Here is a 16,721-nt window from a genome sequence, read left to right as displayed (position 1 = left end):
TTTTATTCATTCATTTGTTTGTAGAGAGATAGAGATAGAGATCTTTATTTTGCATCCAATGTACATATTTATATTACATACAAGTAAAAATAACAGCCTGAGTATTTGTAACTCGTTTGAAATTAATCTGTAGAATTCATAATATCAGGCATACAGTTCGCACGCAAGTACTACCTACACAGTATATAATTATATTAGATTTCAAGATTACATAGTCATAACTATATTTATATTAATAATAATAAGACACCAGATTAGCCTGACGTTGCTGAAACGTCATAATTATTACAAACTTGGCTGCAAAACTCACGTTTTGTTATATGTTTGTTGCCTCGACAAATGTGCAGTCGGAGTCATATATCTAAGCGCTAAAATTTACAAGAAAATACAAAAATGCCACAAAACAAAAATATATTTGTAACAATATCAATGCGTTGTGCCTCTTTTGTATTTCACAGATATATAATAGCGTCTTATATTTGACACTATAACTTATATTTATTTTACTGAGTATAGTTAATCATAATTATATTATATGAAATATATGTAAAGTTAATATAGACATAAATCTATTTGATTGGTGTTATATTACCTCCAGTGGACGTGTCGCTTGCGCGGGCTCCTTATATTAATATAATATAATATTAATATACAAAAATATTAATTATCACACGCTTAATAATATAATTACCGAATTCAAACACTAAAGCTGTCATCAAATAATATATATATTGGAATTATGTATTATATATTTAAGCGTGCTGGAATACATTTTCAAGCGAAATTAAGGCACAATTATACATATTTTTTACAGCATGTTCTTCAGACCACGGTCGACGTCGCCATTACTTTTCTATAAAAAATAAATCATATATCATAATTTGTTTACATTGAAATAAATATGTTATAAGCATTAGACATAATCTCAGATATACGCGCGATCTATAATAAGCTTTAGTTTTTAATGAGACTCTACCATATAAATGCTTATTAAAAACTATTTTACGACATCTATAAATATATTTAAGAAATATGACCCATAATTAATATCCAGATGCACTAATGAATAAATCAAAAATATCTGAGACTATTAGGTACCTAACTGTTACAATAATTAGTGCTTAATGTAGTTTAATACAAGCTATGTCCGCTCAACCGCTCATACATATAGTATGGACGACTGAGCTATGCCTTACATGTTATTTGTTACTTAAATTGCACCCTACACATCACATATTATACATAAATTATGTACAAAAATGGCTGTTCATGGCACGTTTGTGGGTAAATTTGATATAACATAACATTACATAACATCATATCAAAAGTACCTAGTTACATTTGACGTTACGCGTTGTAATAAAATTCAATTTGGAATAAATTTAAAGACATTAGAAGGTTTTATTTATTTGTTTAAAGGCACGGTTGTAAATTAATGTTTTAATGGCACATTTGGTTTTGGCTCCAAGACTAGGGGCGTGGGGGCGTTTATTTATATTTTAATATTTTATCTCAATATTTTACTTATTTATCACCTTTTTTATATTTCGGGGCATACGCGTAATAATAGATATACATGGCAAGAAATACAATAATCTAAATTTAACCTAAAAATATACATATTTATATATGTTAATATAAGTAAAGTTTATAAAGCTACCTCTGACTTTTGTATGCACAGTAATTATTTTAATTGAAAAGGAATTTATTATGTTTTTCCACTCACACAATTTAAACTTTATTATTCAATATATTTTAATTTCATTTTATTTTAGTATCATGTTTTAAAACAATTTTTGCGTTTATTGAAAATTGAAAAACATTTTTTTTATCACCACGCCCCTTTTCATCTGCTGCCTTGGTTTATATTTTTTATAAATTTCATAATATATTATTTTAAGGCATAAGTATAAGGTACCCAAAGGGTTAGCACTTCGTGTGTCGACTAGGAGCTTCGGTTAAATCTTATTTATTAAAATATTATTAAAAATTTAAGGCAATCGTACAAGTAACATTATCACGTATTATTATTTCATTTATTTATGCAACTTCTTCTGTAGTAACAAGTTGTTGTTTTTTCACACTCTGTAGCATTAATTTTTAAAAGACGAGGCACAATATTTTTATTATTTTTAGAGGTTCACACACAGGAAAAATCATGTTATGTATTTATATCATTATTTAGTTGTATGCCTATTTAGTTTATTAATTTATTTCATAGTTAGTGTTATTCATTATTGGACATTTACTCCAAACCCAGTTTAATTTTTATTAAATTTTAGTTAATTTTATATCCGCTCCCAGTCTGAATAATTTTGACCAAAAACATCAACGTTTATAGAATTTTCAAATTGAAACAATAATCTTTGTATATTCTTTCTAAGGCCAAGTTTAGGCACTAGGTTTTAAAGTAAACCGTGTCTAGCACCGAACAGAGAGTACTAGCTGCAAAAATTCATACAAAAGGGACTTTTTTTGACAATATATAGGTACATATGTATGTATTTATAATTTTCATCTCTTTAAACAGTCGAAAAAAGAGACCTTCACTTTTTTTACAGCAAATACTCTCCCAGTCAAGGCTACATACACGAAAATAATATGTAACAATTATTGTTACGTTTTTTTTAAACTACCATTTCCTGTAGTAACCTCAACTTAATCGTCAAGTCATTTCTAGTTCCTTCAGTCTAAAAGGTGTTTTACATAAGTACATTTTTGCATTTTTTTTACTGTTAGGAACTAAAAATAACTTAATCGTGACACGTTCAAATATCGAGACATTAAGGCAGTTTTAAATCTAAACATAAAATCTTTCGAGACATATAATTTATATTTTTAAATATATATTTAAATTTCAACGTGCATTCACATATTTCATAAGAATCAATTTCATTATAATGCACACACAAATGCCATATAACATACGCGTGAACTCTATCACCTTAATAATAAGGACTAGTTTTGGTTAATTCACGCGCTACTGAAGCTCAGTGAAATTGTATGACGCCATACAATACAGTAAGATTGTATGGAGCCATACAATCGTACATCTAGTATGACTACCGAAAGCTACACACATTACCACTCCTTTCGAAGTCGGTTGACGAACACAACATCTACATTAAGCCTTTAAGCGGATTCTATTGATACAATCAAATATTGAATATATACAAGTAAGAAAATAGCCACAGAATATTAATATTCACTTGAAAAAATGGCCGCCATACGTAACTTTTTAGTTTACCAGCGGATTGTTTCTAAAATGGATATTTTAGCTTTTCTTTAAGTAACTAAATATCAAATGCGTTATAATACATGTAGAAAACCAACTTTGAAGAAGGAAACTTATGCTTATAAAATATCATCTGGCTAATAAAAATTATATTTATTTTTAAAAACAATAAAACCAGCTGTACTAGCAAGCCTGTATAGCTCAAAAACTTAATAAGTGCCCCTGGTCTATAAAGTTATACTTGAATTTAGACAATAATTGTAAATAATAGGTCCAGTCTACTACCTATTGCAATGAGGTTTACTATACCGGGTGTGGCCTGTAACATGAGCAAAAAATTAAACTGTAGGCTGTACTCGTCATACTGACCAACATTTGTTCAGCGACTTTTAAAAATAACTTGTGGTTTGATTTTTAATACACTTTAAAGTTTATTCTAAGACGCAATGTATTGCGAATTTTGTTATGTTTAAGGCGTGACAAGCAACGTCAATCACAATGATATGGCGTGGCGATGGCGTCCATTGAAGATAATATTTATTTTGTATGAAAAATATAGAGTCTAAATACTTCATTATTTTAAAAAGTTGTTGAACAAAAGTGTCACCGTTTGAGGAGTACAATCTATGTTTTAATTATTTGCTCATGTTACAGGCCACACCCGGTATATCAGTTAACAAATGTTGGTGTTATGGACAGTTTCAAAATAGTTGGAAAAAATCTCTGAAATTTCACAGGAAACTTTTATTTCGAAAAGGAGAATTCCAATTCCAATACAAAAATACAAGTTTACGAAAATTTTCCATGTGGAAATATCGCTATTTACAAAATTTTCCGATGACGATACACCGCTATAGTCTAAGGGCACTCAAGTTGTATAACGAACCTTTAAATGTTTCCAAACTTCTTCGTAACAGTGGAACTTGTTTCCGACTTGTGTGAACTTGTCATGACACTCTTTCTCTCAATGGTCTGCGAACTTATCGTCGACTTTGAGAACTTCTTGTCCAAGTTGTCTATCTCTTTCGAGAGGTCCTTTTTCACCGAATGGCCCTCTGTTTTGAAGTCAGAAGGCCTCATGAACGAGCGACTCGTGTCCGAGCTTAATTTGGACTCTAATGTGTTGAATCTAGAGTCCAAAGTGCTGTAACGGCTATCGTTATCAAAAGACTTAGATAATTCGTCGATCCCTTCCAATTTGACTGGCTCATATTTAGTGTTTGTGGTAGTTAAGTTTACTGGTGAAGAGCTGTATATTTTAGTGGTAGTGACCTTTTGAGTTCCGTTAGGTATATCTTTAACTTCAGTCATAGTTTCCTCCGTGTAATTCGGACCTCCGTAGCTATGGACCTCTTTCCCGTAAGGCGAAGATATTCTTTCGTAGTCTGGTGTGGCAGCTTTTACAAGATCTGTGGAAGTTTGTTTAAATTCTTGGTGATAATCCGACTTTTCAAACTTAGACGGCGTTGAGGTTACAAACGGTGACTTTGTAGTTTCTGTTTTTATGAATTCTGTTTTGGGATAGCTCTGATAAGATTCGCTTTTAACAGTGAATTCTGTCTGTTTAGTGCCGCCCGGGATAGCTTCGGTGGACTTCTGATGTTCGGAAAAGCTTTGTCCGACGCCATCGAAATTCGCGGGTTTTTTAAGCGTCGAATAAATATGTTCTTTATCATCGAACTTGAGGTCTCTGGCGTTGAATTTAGGGCTTAGAGGACTCAGTTTTGGTGCGTCGTATCCGAATTCTTTCTTAAAGATGTTGGATTCGTATTGTCTCTGTTCTTCTGTCTTGGAGTATTCGCTGCGCGGAGTATCGTAGAGTCTCGTTTCGTAACTGTAACGTTTTCCATTATTAGTGGACGACCGGATGTTACCCGTCACCGGAAGGGAAGCTGTCACCATGCATGCAGGCTTTAGTTACAGTTAAAAGCGATGTGCGATGTCTCTGTCGCACACTGTGTGAGTGTGAGCGAGACGCCGCCTGTGGAATGGTGTTTGGTCGATGTCGACTTTAGCAATTCTTTTTTACGGCCTATGTTTCGGTGCAGACGACGGCTAGATAGGTGTACAAAAGTATTATGGAAATTATGACTTTTGAAGTGACTGTGTATAGGCACCATGCATATACCATAGGGGGCAGCATAGGAGCCGTCAGATTTTTGGCGCGAGGCGTAAATGTGTCGTTTATGCTTCCGATGTAGCCCACAAGATGGCAGAACCTACTATGCACAAAGAAACGTACCGACGAGAACTTGCTTTGGCAATGTGCTTTGTGCTCATATGTTTCCGATTCAGGTCACTAGATGGCAGACCCTCCAACGCGCACGGTCCCTATAAAGGAGTCAGTAGTCAGTACCTACCTGTTTCCTGATTCGCTATTTGCTATGAAAGCAAATCCCAAAATTAAATAAATGACGCACTTTCAGTCGAGTATATAACGTTTTGTAAGTTACTTTGCCTCCAATTATCAATAAAATGATGATAACAACTACAGTTGGTCAAAGAGATCTTGTCAGTAGAAAAGGCGGCAAATTTGAAAAATGTAGGCGCGAAGGAATATCGTCTCATAGAAAATTTGAATATCGCGCCTTTTTCTAGTGACAAGATTTGCTTGACCATCTATAGTTTATTTTTCATTGTCATTTTTACGGAACGCACGAAATAACATACGTGTATGTTTTAAAAGATAGCAATGTACATAACTCTTTAGATGCTACGAACTTGCCGATACGCTCAATCCACACAAAATTTATAACGTTAAAAAACAAAACAGCGTTGCATTTATATACTTTAGCAGAGCTGGGCACCGTTAATCAAAAAGTTAACTTCGTTAATCGTTAATCCGTTAAATAAAAAGTTAACTTCGTTAAACGTTAAAACGTTACTTTTCAAAAGTTTTAACGGAAGTTAAAGTTAATCGTTAACTCGAAATCGTAAATATACGCAATAAGAAATAAAACTAGAAGAAATAATCATAAATTTTGATTTTTATTACTAATCTACAAATTAACATGGTAATCATTACTAATTAATAATAGCATAGCCAGTAAAAATATCATTTGCTAGCATATGCCATAAGGTGCATGTTTCCCTTCATGAACATGAGATATTAAAATTGTCGTCTGATAGCGACGCCCGTTTTGGAGAAAAAATATCTTTTCCCGCCGAAAACAGGCGTTTCACAGCAGCATTCGAAGGTATACTAGTGTTATATTTGAGGCAGCGCGCGGCCTTGGTGTGAGTAGGTACTTAGGTATTAACGATTAACGGACTTAAGAAAAGTTAACGGAAGTTAACAAGTCCGTTACAGGTTTTTAAAGTTAACTTAAAAGTTAATCCGTTACTCGAAAACTTAACTTCGTTAATTAACGATTAACGGATTAACGAGTTAATGCCCAGCTATGTACTTTAGAAAGTAAATTTAGCAGAACTATTTCTTTTACACCTAAAAACTTAAATATGCCAGTAAATTAAAGTCATAATTGTCATAACACTTTTGGATCCACAACCGACAGGGCCCTGTTTCAGAACGGTGACAATTGTCATCTGACTGACAATTCGCCGTACATAGATTGCTGGTCCGACAAGTTATTGCTGCTAGTTACTGTAGCTGTTACTTATCGGTCCGGAAATAGACAGAAAAATGTCAATGTCAGGGTGTTTTCACATTGTCCGATCCGATATCAGATGTCCGATGCGACTACAAAGAGTAAAAAAGTGCCTTTTATATATTTTTCAACATTCCATTTTATTTTGTTAATTTGCACACACGTAAAACAGAATAACTAATAAGTAATGTATATAATAAAAAGAAAAGAAAGGCGAAGAAACCTCTAATGAGATGGGACGATGACATCGCGCAGGTAGCTGGCCGTACCTGGAGTAGAGTGGCAATAGATCGGAGAGTGGAGAAGGTTGGAGGAGGCCTTTGCCGAAGGGCAAGCAGACAAAGAATACAAAAGATGGGAGATAATAGAGAGATAAGTAAGATATGAGATCTGTAAATAAAGGCTATTTTATTTTTATTTATTAATGTATTTAATTATTGTTTGTTGTTCAAAAGAAAGTGTTAATGCAAAATAAAAGACCTAGATGCCATAGGGCGTTTTCTAGCAGCTGTTTTCAAGGTCATCCGACATCGGATCGGACAATGTGAAAACGCTCTCGATTGTCAGCGCAGTGAAATAGGTAGATGATGGTGCTAATGGCTCTCCCCGGTGCCGAAAATGATTCAACCAACCCATTATTCCGCATACTTTAACAACGAGGCGCGGCGCGGCGGCGGCGGCGGCTTCTCCCTCTTGTAATATATCCTGTCTCCCTCCCTCCTGTGGCCGTCCGGGTCCGGGCCCACGAGCACGGCCGTCCGGACTTGGGGCAGTTGCAGCGATCGCACGGTTATCGTTTCGTCCATGCTCCTATTAGTACCCCATGCAGGTTTAGAAAATTAGTTGTTAGGGTCAGTTTGAGGGGTGGGTTGTTTCAAACTAATTTTGATCTATTTTATTTGATCCTTTTTTTCATATAGCCATAAAAAGACAAGAAAATAGAAATAATTCCTGGCTATTTCGTGGTTTGGTTGGATAGCTGAATTATACAGGAATTTTCATTACCTAGATTATCAAGTATTGTTTGACAAATCATTTCACACATGTTATAATTTTTGGGTGTGATAAAACTAATTAATTACTGCTATGATACCTATTTCCCAAATCTTTAAGAAATTCCTAAGAACAATTTTTTCCTCGGAAATTAGATCAAAATTTAATAAAGAACTATCACTTTTTGATGGCATAATAGGCTCAGTTGAATATTTTTTGTCACAAATGCAAATCGTTTGAAACAACCCACACTAAATCTACAAGTCAACACATCATTATTACAGTTGGTTAACTGTCAAAGCTGGAACAAGACTGTAAAACATGGAATATGTACAGAACGATGGTTCGAAGCGCGTGTCGAATCCACAGAACAGAACACCTTACTATATTACTACGAGTATTAGGTATTACCAAAAACATTAGTATTTAATAAATTTTATAGATTTGTCAGTTAAATATATATTTCAGTTCTAGATTTTGAAATTCTATTCCCGTTGTAGTTAATTATTGTATAGTTAGTTTATTTATGTTAATTTAAATATAAAATAAACTACACATCTAGTTATAAGTTTCTGTAAGGTATCTTGTTCTGTGGATTGTCACAAAATATGCCATTTGCAAAACGCGGGATAAGCGATCAAAAGTCGGCGTCAGAGAGGAAAGGCTAGGGCGAAAAGCGGGTAAAAACATGTAAGGTACATTAAACCTTACTTTAAAATAACAACTCTGTTTCCGAATCATTAAATTGCTTTTATTTTCTTGAAGACGAGAAAAAGAGGTACTATTAGGATATGGATTTTTTAATGAAGAAACTTGCATTTCACCAAGGATTGAACACTATGAAAGGGATAACTGTATGTACAAGTAAAATATTTCATAGGGGAGAAATTATAGTAGATCAAAAAGATTAGAAGTATCTGACGCCGACCACACGATATTGCCATTGCGCACCACAATCCGTGTTCTCATACATTTGTACAAAATGACAGTCACTTCATACAAACGTTGACAACACGCATCGTGTGCCTAAGCTTTACAAAAACTTACGGCATCGTTCTGTCATTTCTGCTTCTGTAAATTAAACGGGATACGGCTAGATATAGATATAACACAGATTATAAGAAGATCTAGATCTAGACATGAAGCAAGCACCGGTCTGCGGTGGTCAATGGTCGAACAAGAGGAAAGAATGTTACTAGTTTCCTACATAACATTTTGTTCAAACTTCAGAAGTGGGATCAAAAAGTAAGCGACTTTAAAACAATTATAGTTTACAACTTAATTTACCTCTCTGAACACAAAAAGTAACCATGTATTTATAATTCCATTGCTTGCAATTGCATAATTGCTTTGAGTCTTACCGTGATGTAATCGCTTACTTTTTTCACAACTCAAATTAAAAAAAAATCACGGACTGTAAAAATATGTAGAAAACCAGTAAAACAATAATTTTCATAATAAAAGGTTGGCGAATTTTCATTTGTGCTAAAGAATGGACAACATAACTTGACGCTGTCCATTCTAAAGGACAGATAAATTATTCAGTTTTTGCCCAAGAAAGTATAGAGCAAGCGCTAAGCCATGCTAATGACAAGAGTATATATTCTTAAAAGTAACTTAAAATACTTTTAATTAGACACAATGAATAAACCACACTTTTTTTACGTGAAACATTTATGTTAGACACATTTTCTTAAAACAGCAGTCTAAAGCATAAAAACACTTTAAACTCTCGCGTTTTGTACACATATGTAATTACACAAACGGGTCTACTGCGATATAATTTCATTGTTTTTACCTTTAATTCCGACGTTTCGACGTTTCGACTGGAACGTCGGAATTAAAGGTAAAAACAATGAAATTATATCGCGGTAGACCCGTTTGTGTAATTAAATAAGTCTAAAGCATTTCAAGTATTGTGCATGATAGGTTAGATTCTAATTAGGTTAGGTTAGAAAATGAAATTGTGATTTGTTAAATATGACAAAGTAAACTTTATGAAGGCAATATAGTTATTAGGAATGAGCACAATACTTTAATATGACATTCTGACAAATAGCGATCGAATAGATAGAATGATTTAATGTAAAAAAGGTGTCAGTGTTTTTCAAATATTTTAGAAAAGTGTAGTGTATTCTTAACAATAACTTAATCTCTTCTTTCAAAATATGATTTAAAAGCAAGAGAAAAAGTAGTGTAATAAATTTGTGGTTTATTTCTAAAAATACCCTCAAAAATTAACTAAGAATTTGAGGGTAGTCTAAAAATGAACCTTTCCCCTAAATTATATTTGTGTAATATAAAATTTGGAAAATCTTATCAAAAACTCTTAAGCTATTCCAATGTCTTTAGGCACACGTAATAATTGTTTTGTAAAGGCACTTCTAAAATTATTCTTAACAAAGTGGTTACTTTAAAATTATCACTCAATGCATTTCAAATATTTTAGTCATAAATGCAGCTCAGTATGCATACAAAAACGACCGTTATGGCACATATGTTATGTTATAAAAAGTACAAAATCATACTTGTCCATTATTATGGACATTATTTTCAAAGTATCCTCCATAGCGGAGAGCAGTCTTGTTATAGTGTTCCTCATGTTATGGTGTTATATACAGGGCGTTATCTTCTGGTGGTCCAATGGTAGCGTGTAAAAAAGCATTAAAAAGTTAAAATTTGTAAAAATGTTAGTTCTTGCGATTTTCTTTGGCAAATGAAAGGGTTTTTCGCATGATATTAGAGGTAAATGAAAATATTACTACTTGTTTATAGTGTAAAACATCAATAATAAATTCTAAATCAATATCTTTAATGTTCATTAAAATACATATTCCAAATGACAAGGTTCCAAAAAATACACACCAGTGAATTTTGCAACAAAGGTTGTGTACATATTTGAATAATAATAATATACGATGGACATAAAATACAATGTAGTTAGTTACTAGAGTTAGACCAAGAAAGGTCTGCAGCGATATTGATGGCCCACGCAGTGCAAGTGTTATTTTAAACGTCAAACTTCTATGAAATTATGATTATTGATTTATTAACAGTGAATTGAGAACCCTTTCAAAATCGATTAAAAGCGGTAGTAATATTTCCATTTCCCCCCTAATTTTGATACCCAGCAGTTTAAGCATTTCCTCCACACTCACCGAGTAGTGAACCCCTCGTAGTTCTGCTTGGGCTCCTCCTGCGGCCGGAAGCTCGAGAACGTCGGGCTCTGCACCGTGTACTGTTTCTCGTCGTGTTTCCTCTCCAGCGTGTTATATCCGTTGCTCGATTGTGTCGTGTGAGAGACGTTTTGCTGGTTGTAGCTTGTGTTTTGGTTGTAGCCTGTGCTTGAGTGGATATTTTGATTATATCCTGGACTGGGGTGGATATTTTGACCATGCGTTTGGGTATATCCAGGACTGGTAGGATGGATATTTTGACCATGAGTTTGGGTATATCCAGGACTGGTAGGATGGATATTTTGACCATGAGTTTGGGTATATCCAGGACTGGTAGGATGAATATTTTGACCATGAGTTTGGGTATATCCAGGACTGGTAGGATGGATATTTTGATCATGATTTTGGTACCCTGGACTGGTTGGATAGCCTTGGTAGCCAGGGCTAGCGGGGCCGTGTATGGAGTGGTCTAGGTTGGAGATATGTTGGTTTATGTTGTTGTGAGGAGAGTAGGTGCTGTTGGGACTGTATGTTGTGTTCATGTAGCTGCTGTTTGGCGTGCGGGGCCTGGGAAACGTGAAGATATTGTGATATTGGCTTTAGTCCGTAAAGTTACACCATGCCATCAAATGCATCATGCATTCTAGAAGATTTCAATTCGATAAATTAGCAAATACGAGGACTTACACGTATTTGCTAATTTATCGAATTGAATTAGCGAATTAGGGCTGATTTAGACGGCGCGCGGACTCGCATGCGATTTTAGTTCATTGCGGACTGTTGGTTACGTCCAATTCAACCGACCGATGAAACCCCCCGCAATGTAATGAAACTCGCATGCGAGTTCTCGCATCGTCTAAATGAGCCCTTAATTTGTTGATCTGTTATCGTTAACGTATGCAACTCGTCTCCCGAGGTCTCTGCGCCGTGCATCTTGTACTAACTAATATATGAACACACCTCTATTTTTAAGACATAAGTGCGTGTTCAGATATATTTGAGCACCTCGGCCGCTCCGATATATCTGATGGCAACTGCACTTGGCCTGCCGGATCGTCTTCTAGATCTTTCTAGAGGTACATACCTGACGGGTGCCCTGCCGAGAGTAACATCCGTGTCCGTCTCGTCTCCCGAGGTCTCTGCGCCGCGCATCTTGTACTTGGCCTGCCGGATCGCGTTGAGGCGCCCTCTGGCTTCTTCTAGCTCCTTCTCGATGCGGAGGATCTCAGATCTGAGGGAACAAATTAAATTAGTTATTTTTCGAACTATTCAGGTCCAAGCTACGTTCGTCCTATGGTAGCACGTTACAGCGTATTATGGCTATGCTTAGTCTTTGTTTAGTTATGGCGTTGTGTTTTGGGGACACAACGTAGGTAAATATATGACTGTTGCTGTGTGTTTTAACCTTGTATCGATCTCTTGATCCATGACTCCCATCATTCTCCTTTTCAACACTAGACACCGCGTTCCTCTTCGCAACACAAGCTACCTTGCTACTAATTTTGAGTTTAACATGTGTGTAGTCGCTCCACTATCAACAGTGACAACAAAAGGTACAAGATCCACAAATCAATAGTCAATTAACTTGTAGTTTATAATGGGCCTAATGGAAGAAATCTTCCGTGTAAGAGTGCTGCCTCGTTGTAGGTAAGCAATGTGCTCTTACAGCGTATTACGGATATGCTTCTTCTCTGTTCAGTTATGGCGTTGTGTTTTGGGGACAGGGTATGTATATGAGTGTTCCTGTTAACACATTCACTGCCAAGAACAGTGTATGTGTGTTCATTTTGTACTGAAAACGGGGCGCACAGCACCGAAAGTGTTAATACTAACCTAGCATCGATCTCCTGAGCGATGCCTCCAACCATTCTCCTGTTCAACACCAGACTACGTTCCTCCTCGCAATGCATGGCGTCTCTGGCGGCTCGTACGAGGTTGTCGGTGGAGCGGATGACTTCAGCCCCGGCAGCTTGGAGGCGGCGGGTGGATTCTGATGACGGGTCCGCTTTCACCTGGGAATTTTATGATAGTATATTAGATTGTAAAGATGGCACCGATACATACCAGTGATATCAGTGATGAAATTAACATAATGAGAAGAATGATCAAAGTTATTGATAAGGGTGGTATTCCATCTGTCCAATATCTTTGTACAATGTGTATTGCGTCTCACAATTTTGCTTAGTGAGAGAGTGAGACTCAATTACATTGGACAAAGAAATTACAGGTGGAATACCACCCTAAGGAGCGACATTGAAATTCCGAAGATCGATTTTAGATATATTTGCTGAATTATGCCGAAACGGATTCAAGTGAAATTTGTTACACTGATACATAGTTTATAACTTGACTTAACGGAGAAACTCCTAACGGAAAAAATGTCGCGCGAGTGACTAAAAACAAGTGTCTAAACCGTAAAATTATCTAATGTTAGTTTGTCTCACAACAGTTTAAATTCGATTAAAGTGATCTTACCTTGCAAGCGACCAACAGTTGAGCAGTAGACGAAGCCACCTGTCTCGCACTAGATATGAGTCGTTCTTCAGAGCCGGCGCCCTGCACGAGCGCGTTGGCCGCCTCCACCAGCGAGTGCGCGGCGGCGGCCACGAGGCGCGCCGCGGAGATCAGCCCCTCCGACCACTGCCCGTCGTCGGAGGACGACGTCGGCCGCCGGGCCACCTTGCCCTAGAGAACACAACATATAATGAAATGAATTGAAAAACTTTATTTCAGGCAACTAGTGGCCCATAGATAAATAACTTAAAACTAGCATACATATTACAAACAAAGTATTTTATCTACACACATATCATAAACTGTCTATGATGCCTTCAAAATCCGTAAATAATGGCCCACATTACGATAAACTGTTTTGTTACAGCAAATTTCTTATCTGTGAAAATGTGGTAATAGCTTCATTACTATATCAAAATCGATTTGGTAATGCATTCAAATTTCGAACATCTCTGAAAAAAAAGCAGTTTGATTTGACCGCTATTCTAATATCAGTCGAGATGACGTTTTAATCGAAATCAAATGACAATTGCATACAATATTGACAAATCTCGCTTGTAAGTTGGTATCGGACGATATGGTAATCGACCCCGATTCTAGTTTGTCTCTGAATTAAAAAAAAACTACGGATGCGTGACTTGCGTGAAAAAAGTTTTCATTTGCCGCCATTTGACGTACAGTTTATCTTTTAATTAGTTTGTAAGTAAAAAATAATTTGTTTTGTTGTTTTTAAAGTAACTATAACAAAAGTTTCGTGTAAAATGTGCGATAAAGATATTTCGGAGACGCCATCTCATATCCGCGAGTTCCGCCAGAGAGAAAAGTGCCCCAATGTCGGCTGTAATATGAGGTTAGTGAATATATCATAGAAAGTTTATAATATGTGTGTAGATAAAGCAGTGTATGTAACTGTACATAATTAGGCATTAAAACACTCGTGTGATACTATTATGAAACTCCTTTCATTCGTTTCATAAACCCACACTCGTATTTTAATGCCTTTCATTATGTAGCAGTCACATAAACTACTATTAAAACTAAAAACTACAAAACACATCATGGCTGCTATGTATTACGCAACCCCGCAGTGTCAGGGAACCGGCCGCGGAACCGCCGGAACTTGACACCCTTCGGCCAAAACTCCTCCTTGGCAGGCGTGGCTCACTCCGCGATTTCGTCGCTTTGCTACAGGTAGCTAAAAGTACATCCGTTCGGCCCCAATTTTGGGGTTTGCCATAAGCCGCGCGTGGCGCTGTCGCCACCTAGCGGCCATATCTGTGCTGATCGTAACAGACGCGTTTTGTTAGAGAGTGAGTCTTCTGTACCTAGTACTATTATTTATTCTGTGTCCTTGGTAATATATTAGAAAAAAATTACATACACAAGATAGTCCAGTTTCAAAACAACGTGCTAATTATGATTGCCTGCTACACAAAATATGATTGATCACTAGAAAGTGTTTGCTGTTTAGGCATATTTAAATTAATAATGTTTTAAATCTTGACATATTGTGGTTTTTTGCCACTGAGATCATTGCATTGCCATTGGTTTATCTTAATTTGTGTTTGGATATTAATAATCTTTACAGTACATATGGTCCTATTTTCCCGCACTAATGCGTAAAATAGCATTTTTCGTGCGTATGTCAAAAGTTTAAAGGGCCATATGTACTGCAAAACGTTGTACGATATATGTGCGAAAGGCAATTCGCAATTCGTGTCGATTTAAAACACTCCTTTCGGCCGTGTTTTAATTTATCGCCACTCGTTGCGGATTCCCTACTTTTCGCACGTGTATCGTAATGTATCAATGGAGCTGGGCGGTCGCGTCCACTGGTAGCTCCCGAAAAGTTGCGCCTTTTTGCGCCATTTGCTCCAGTGCGCCACCGCGTTACATTGCGCGCCTTTGCGCTCTATTTTGCGCCGTTGCGCTCCGTAAGGCGCTCCTACTCGCTCCGACGCGCTCCGCGCCGCTCCGTAGCGCTCCACTGCGCTCCTTTTCGGTCCGCAGTACACCAGCGCTCCATAGCGGTCTACTCCGCTCCGGCGCGCTCCGTTTCGTTTCGCGTCGCTCCGTAGCGCTCCGCCGCGCTCCACTTTGGCCCGCAGTGCTCCAGCGCTCCACAGCGGTCCACTCCGCTTCGACGCGCTCCGTTCGCTCCGCGCCGCTCCGTGGCGTTCCGTTGTGCTCCTTTTTGGCTCGCGGTGCTCCGGCGCTCCATAGCGGTCCACTCTGCTCCATCAAGCTCCGCCACGCTCTGGTGTGCTCCAAGAGGCTCCGCTTTGCTCCGTGCCGCTTTTTAGCGCTCCAACGCGCTCCATTCGGCCCGCAGTGCTCCAGCGTTCCATAGCGGTCCACCCACTCCAACTGGAAGTATCCTGTACAGGCGGCACAAAGTCTGCTGCTCGTGAGCGCGGCCCCGGACAAGCTTCACCAGGACTCCGGACCGAGTGGAGGTCGGACGTTTTTTTTTTTAGATAAGTAGACTTAAGACATAGATTTAGAATCTTGAGGACCACGTCCTCTTTACAGGGTTGGTACATGTAAATATAGTCATTTTAGAATAATTATGTGATTGACATTATTGGAATTAAAAATTCTATTTTATTCTACACATATTGGGTTAGTTTTTATTGAGATTGACATGTTATTTGGGTGTACATTTGCATTTATAATTTTATAGCGTTTTTGTTTTTTTTTTTTTTTTTTTTTGTGTAAATATTTTTTTTATTCTATTTTTGACGTTTTGGCATGTTTAAATCAGTTTTTATTACAATGTATGTATATATATTTAGCAGGATTTAGTATAATTAAGCGTCTCCTTTAATTTTAATAGCTTTTTTGAGCTTCTTGCGTTTTTGTTTGGTGGTCTAGTTTTTTTTTTTTGTTGCCAATGTCCCTGCCTGTAACTGATGCCGTCGGTGGCGTCGCTCTTTCTGCGTCGTTGGATAGTAACGTACGTTGCCCACAATGCCCCCAGACCCGGTTTTTCAGGGGTACTAGGGGCCTCAACGTACATATTTCGAAGGTGCATAGACCGCACATCCCATGTTCGGCTCCTGATGTTTCTGACCCTGGGGTCCCTGGGCCTGCTTGTAGTGCGCAAACACAACCTCAGGTTCCTGCCCCTCCTTTTTGGCAATATATTAGTGGCCTTAAAGATACCCTTCCGGTTCTTAAGCGTATCCCTAGGGG

At 37.1% G+C, this 16,721-nt stretch overlaps 1 protein-coding gene across 1 annotated transcript in view; it reads right to left on the bottom strand.

The window, feature by feature from the left end:
- Positions 1-4,121: 4,121 nt before the first annotated feature.
- LOC134802714 (talin-1) overlaps positions 4,122-16,721 on the bottom strand; it is a 147,918-nt gene continuing 135,318 nt past the window's right edge. Inside the window, exons 57-63 of the mRNA XM_063775359.1 lie at positions 13,488-13,697; positions 12,846-13,024; positions 12,097-12,243; positions 10,995-11,579; positions 8,884-8,907; positions 7,492-7,653; positions 4,122-5,069 (exon numbers count right to left, since the gene is read on the bottom strand). Coding sequence (XP_063631429.1) covers positions 4,124-5,069; positions 7,492-7,653; positions 8,884-8,907; positions 10,995-11,579; positions 12,097-12,243; positions 12,846-13,024; positions 13,488-13,697 — 2,253 coding nt within the window. The 3' untranslated portion in view covers positions 4,122-4,123. The remainder of the gene's footprint in view (positions 5,070-7,491; positions 7,654-8,883; positions 8,908-10,994; positions 11,580-12,096; positions 12,244-12,845; positions 13,025-13,487; positions 13,698-16,721) is intronic.

This window comes from Cydia splendana, chromosome 25 (assembly GCF_910591565.1).
Source record: "Cydia splendana chromosome 25, ilCydSple1.2, whole genome shotgun sequence".
NCBI classification, from domain to species: Eukaryota; Metazoa; Arthropoda; class Insecta; order Lepidoptera; family Tortricidae; genus Cydia; species Cydia splendana.
This window is presented reverse-complemented; position numbering and strand designations above follow the sequence as displayed.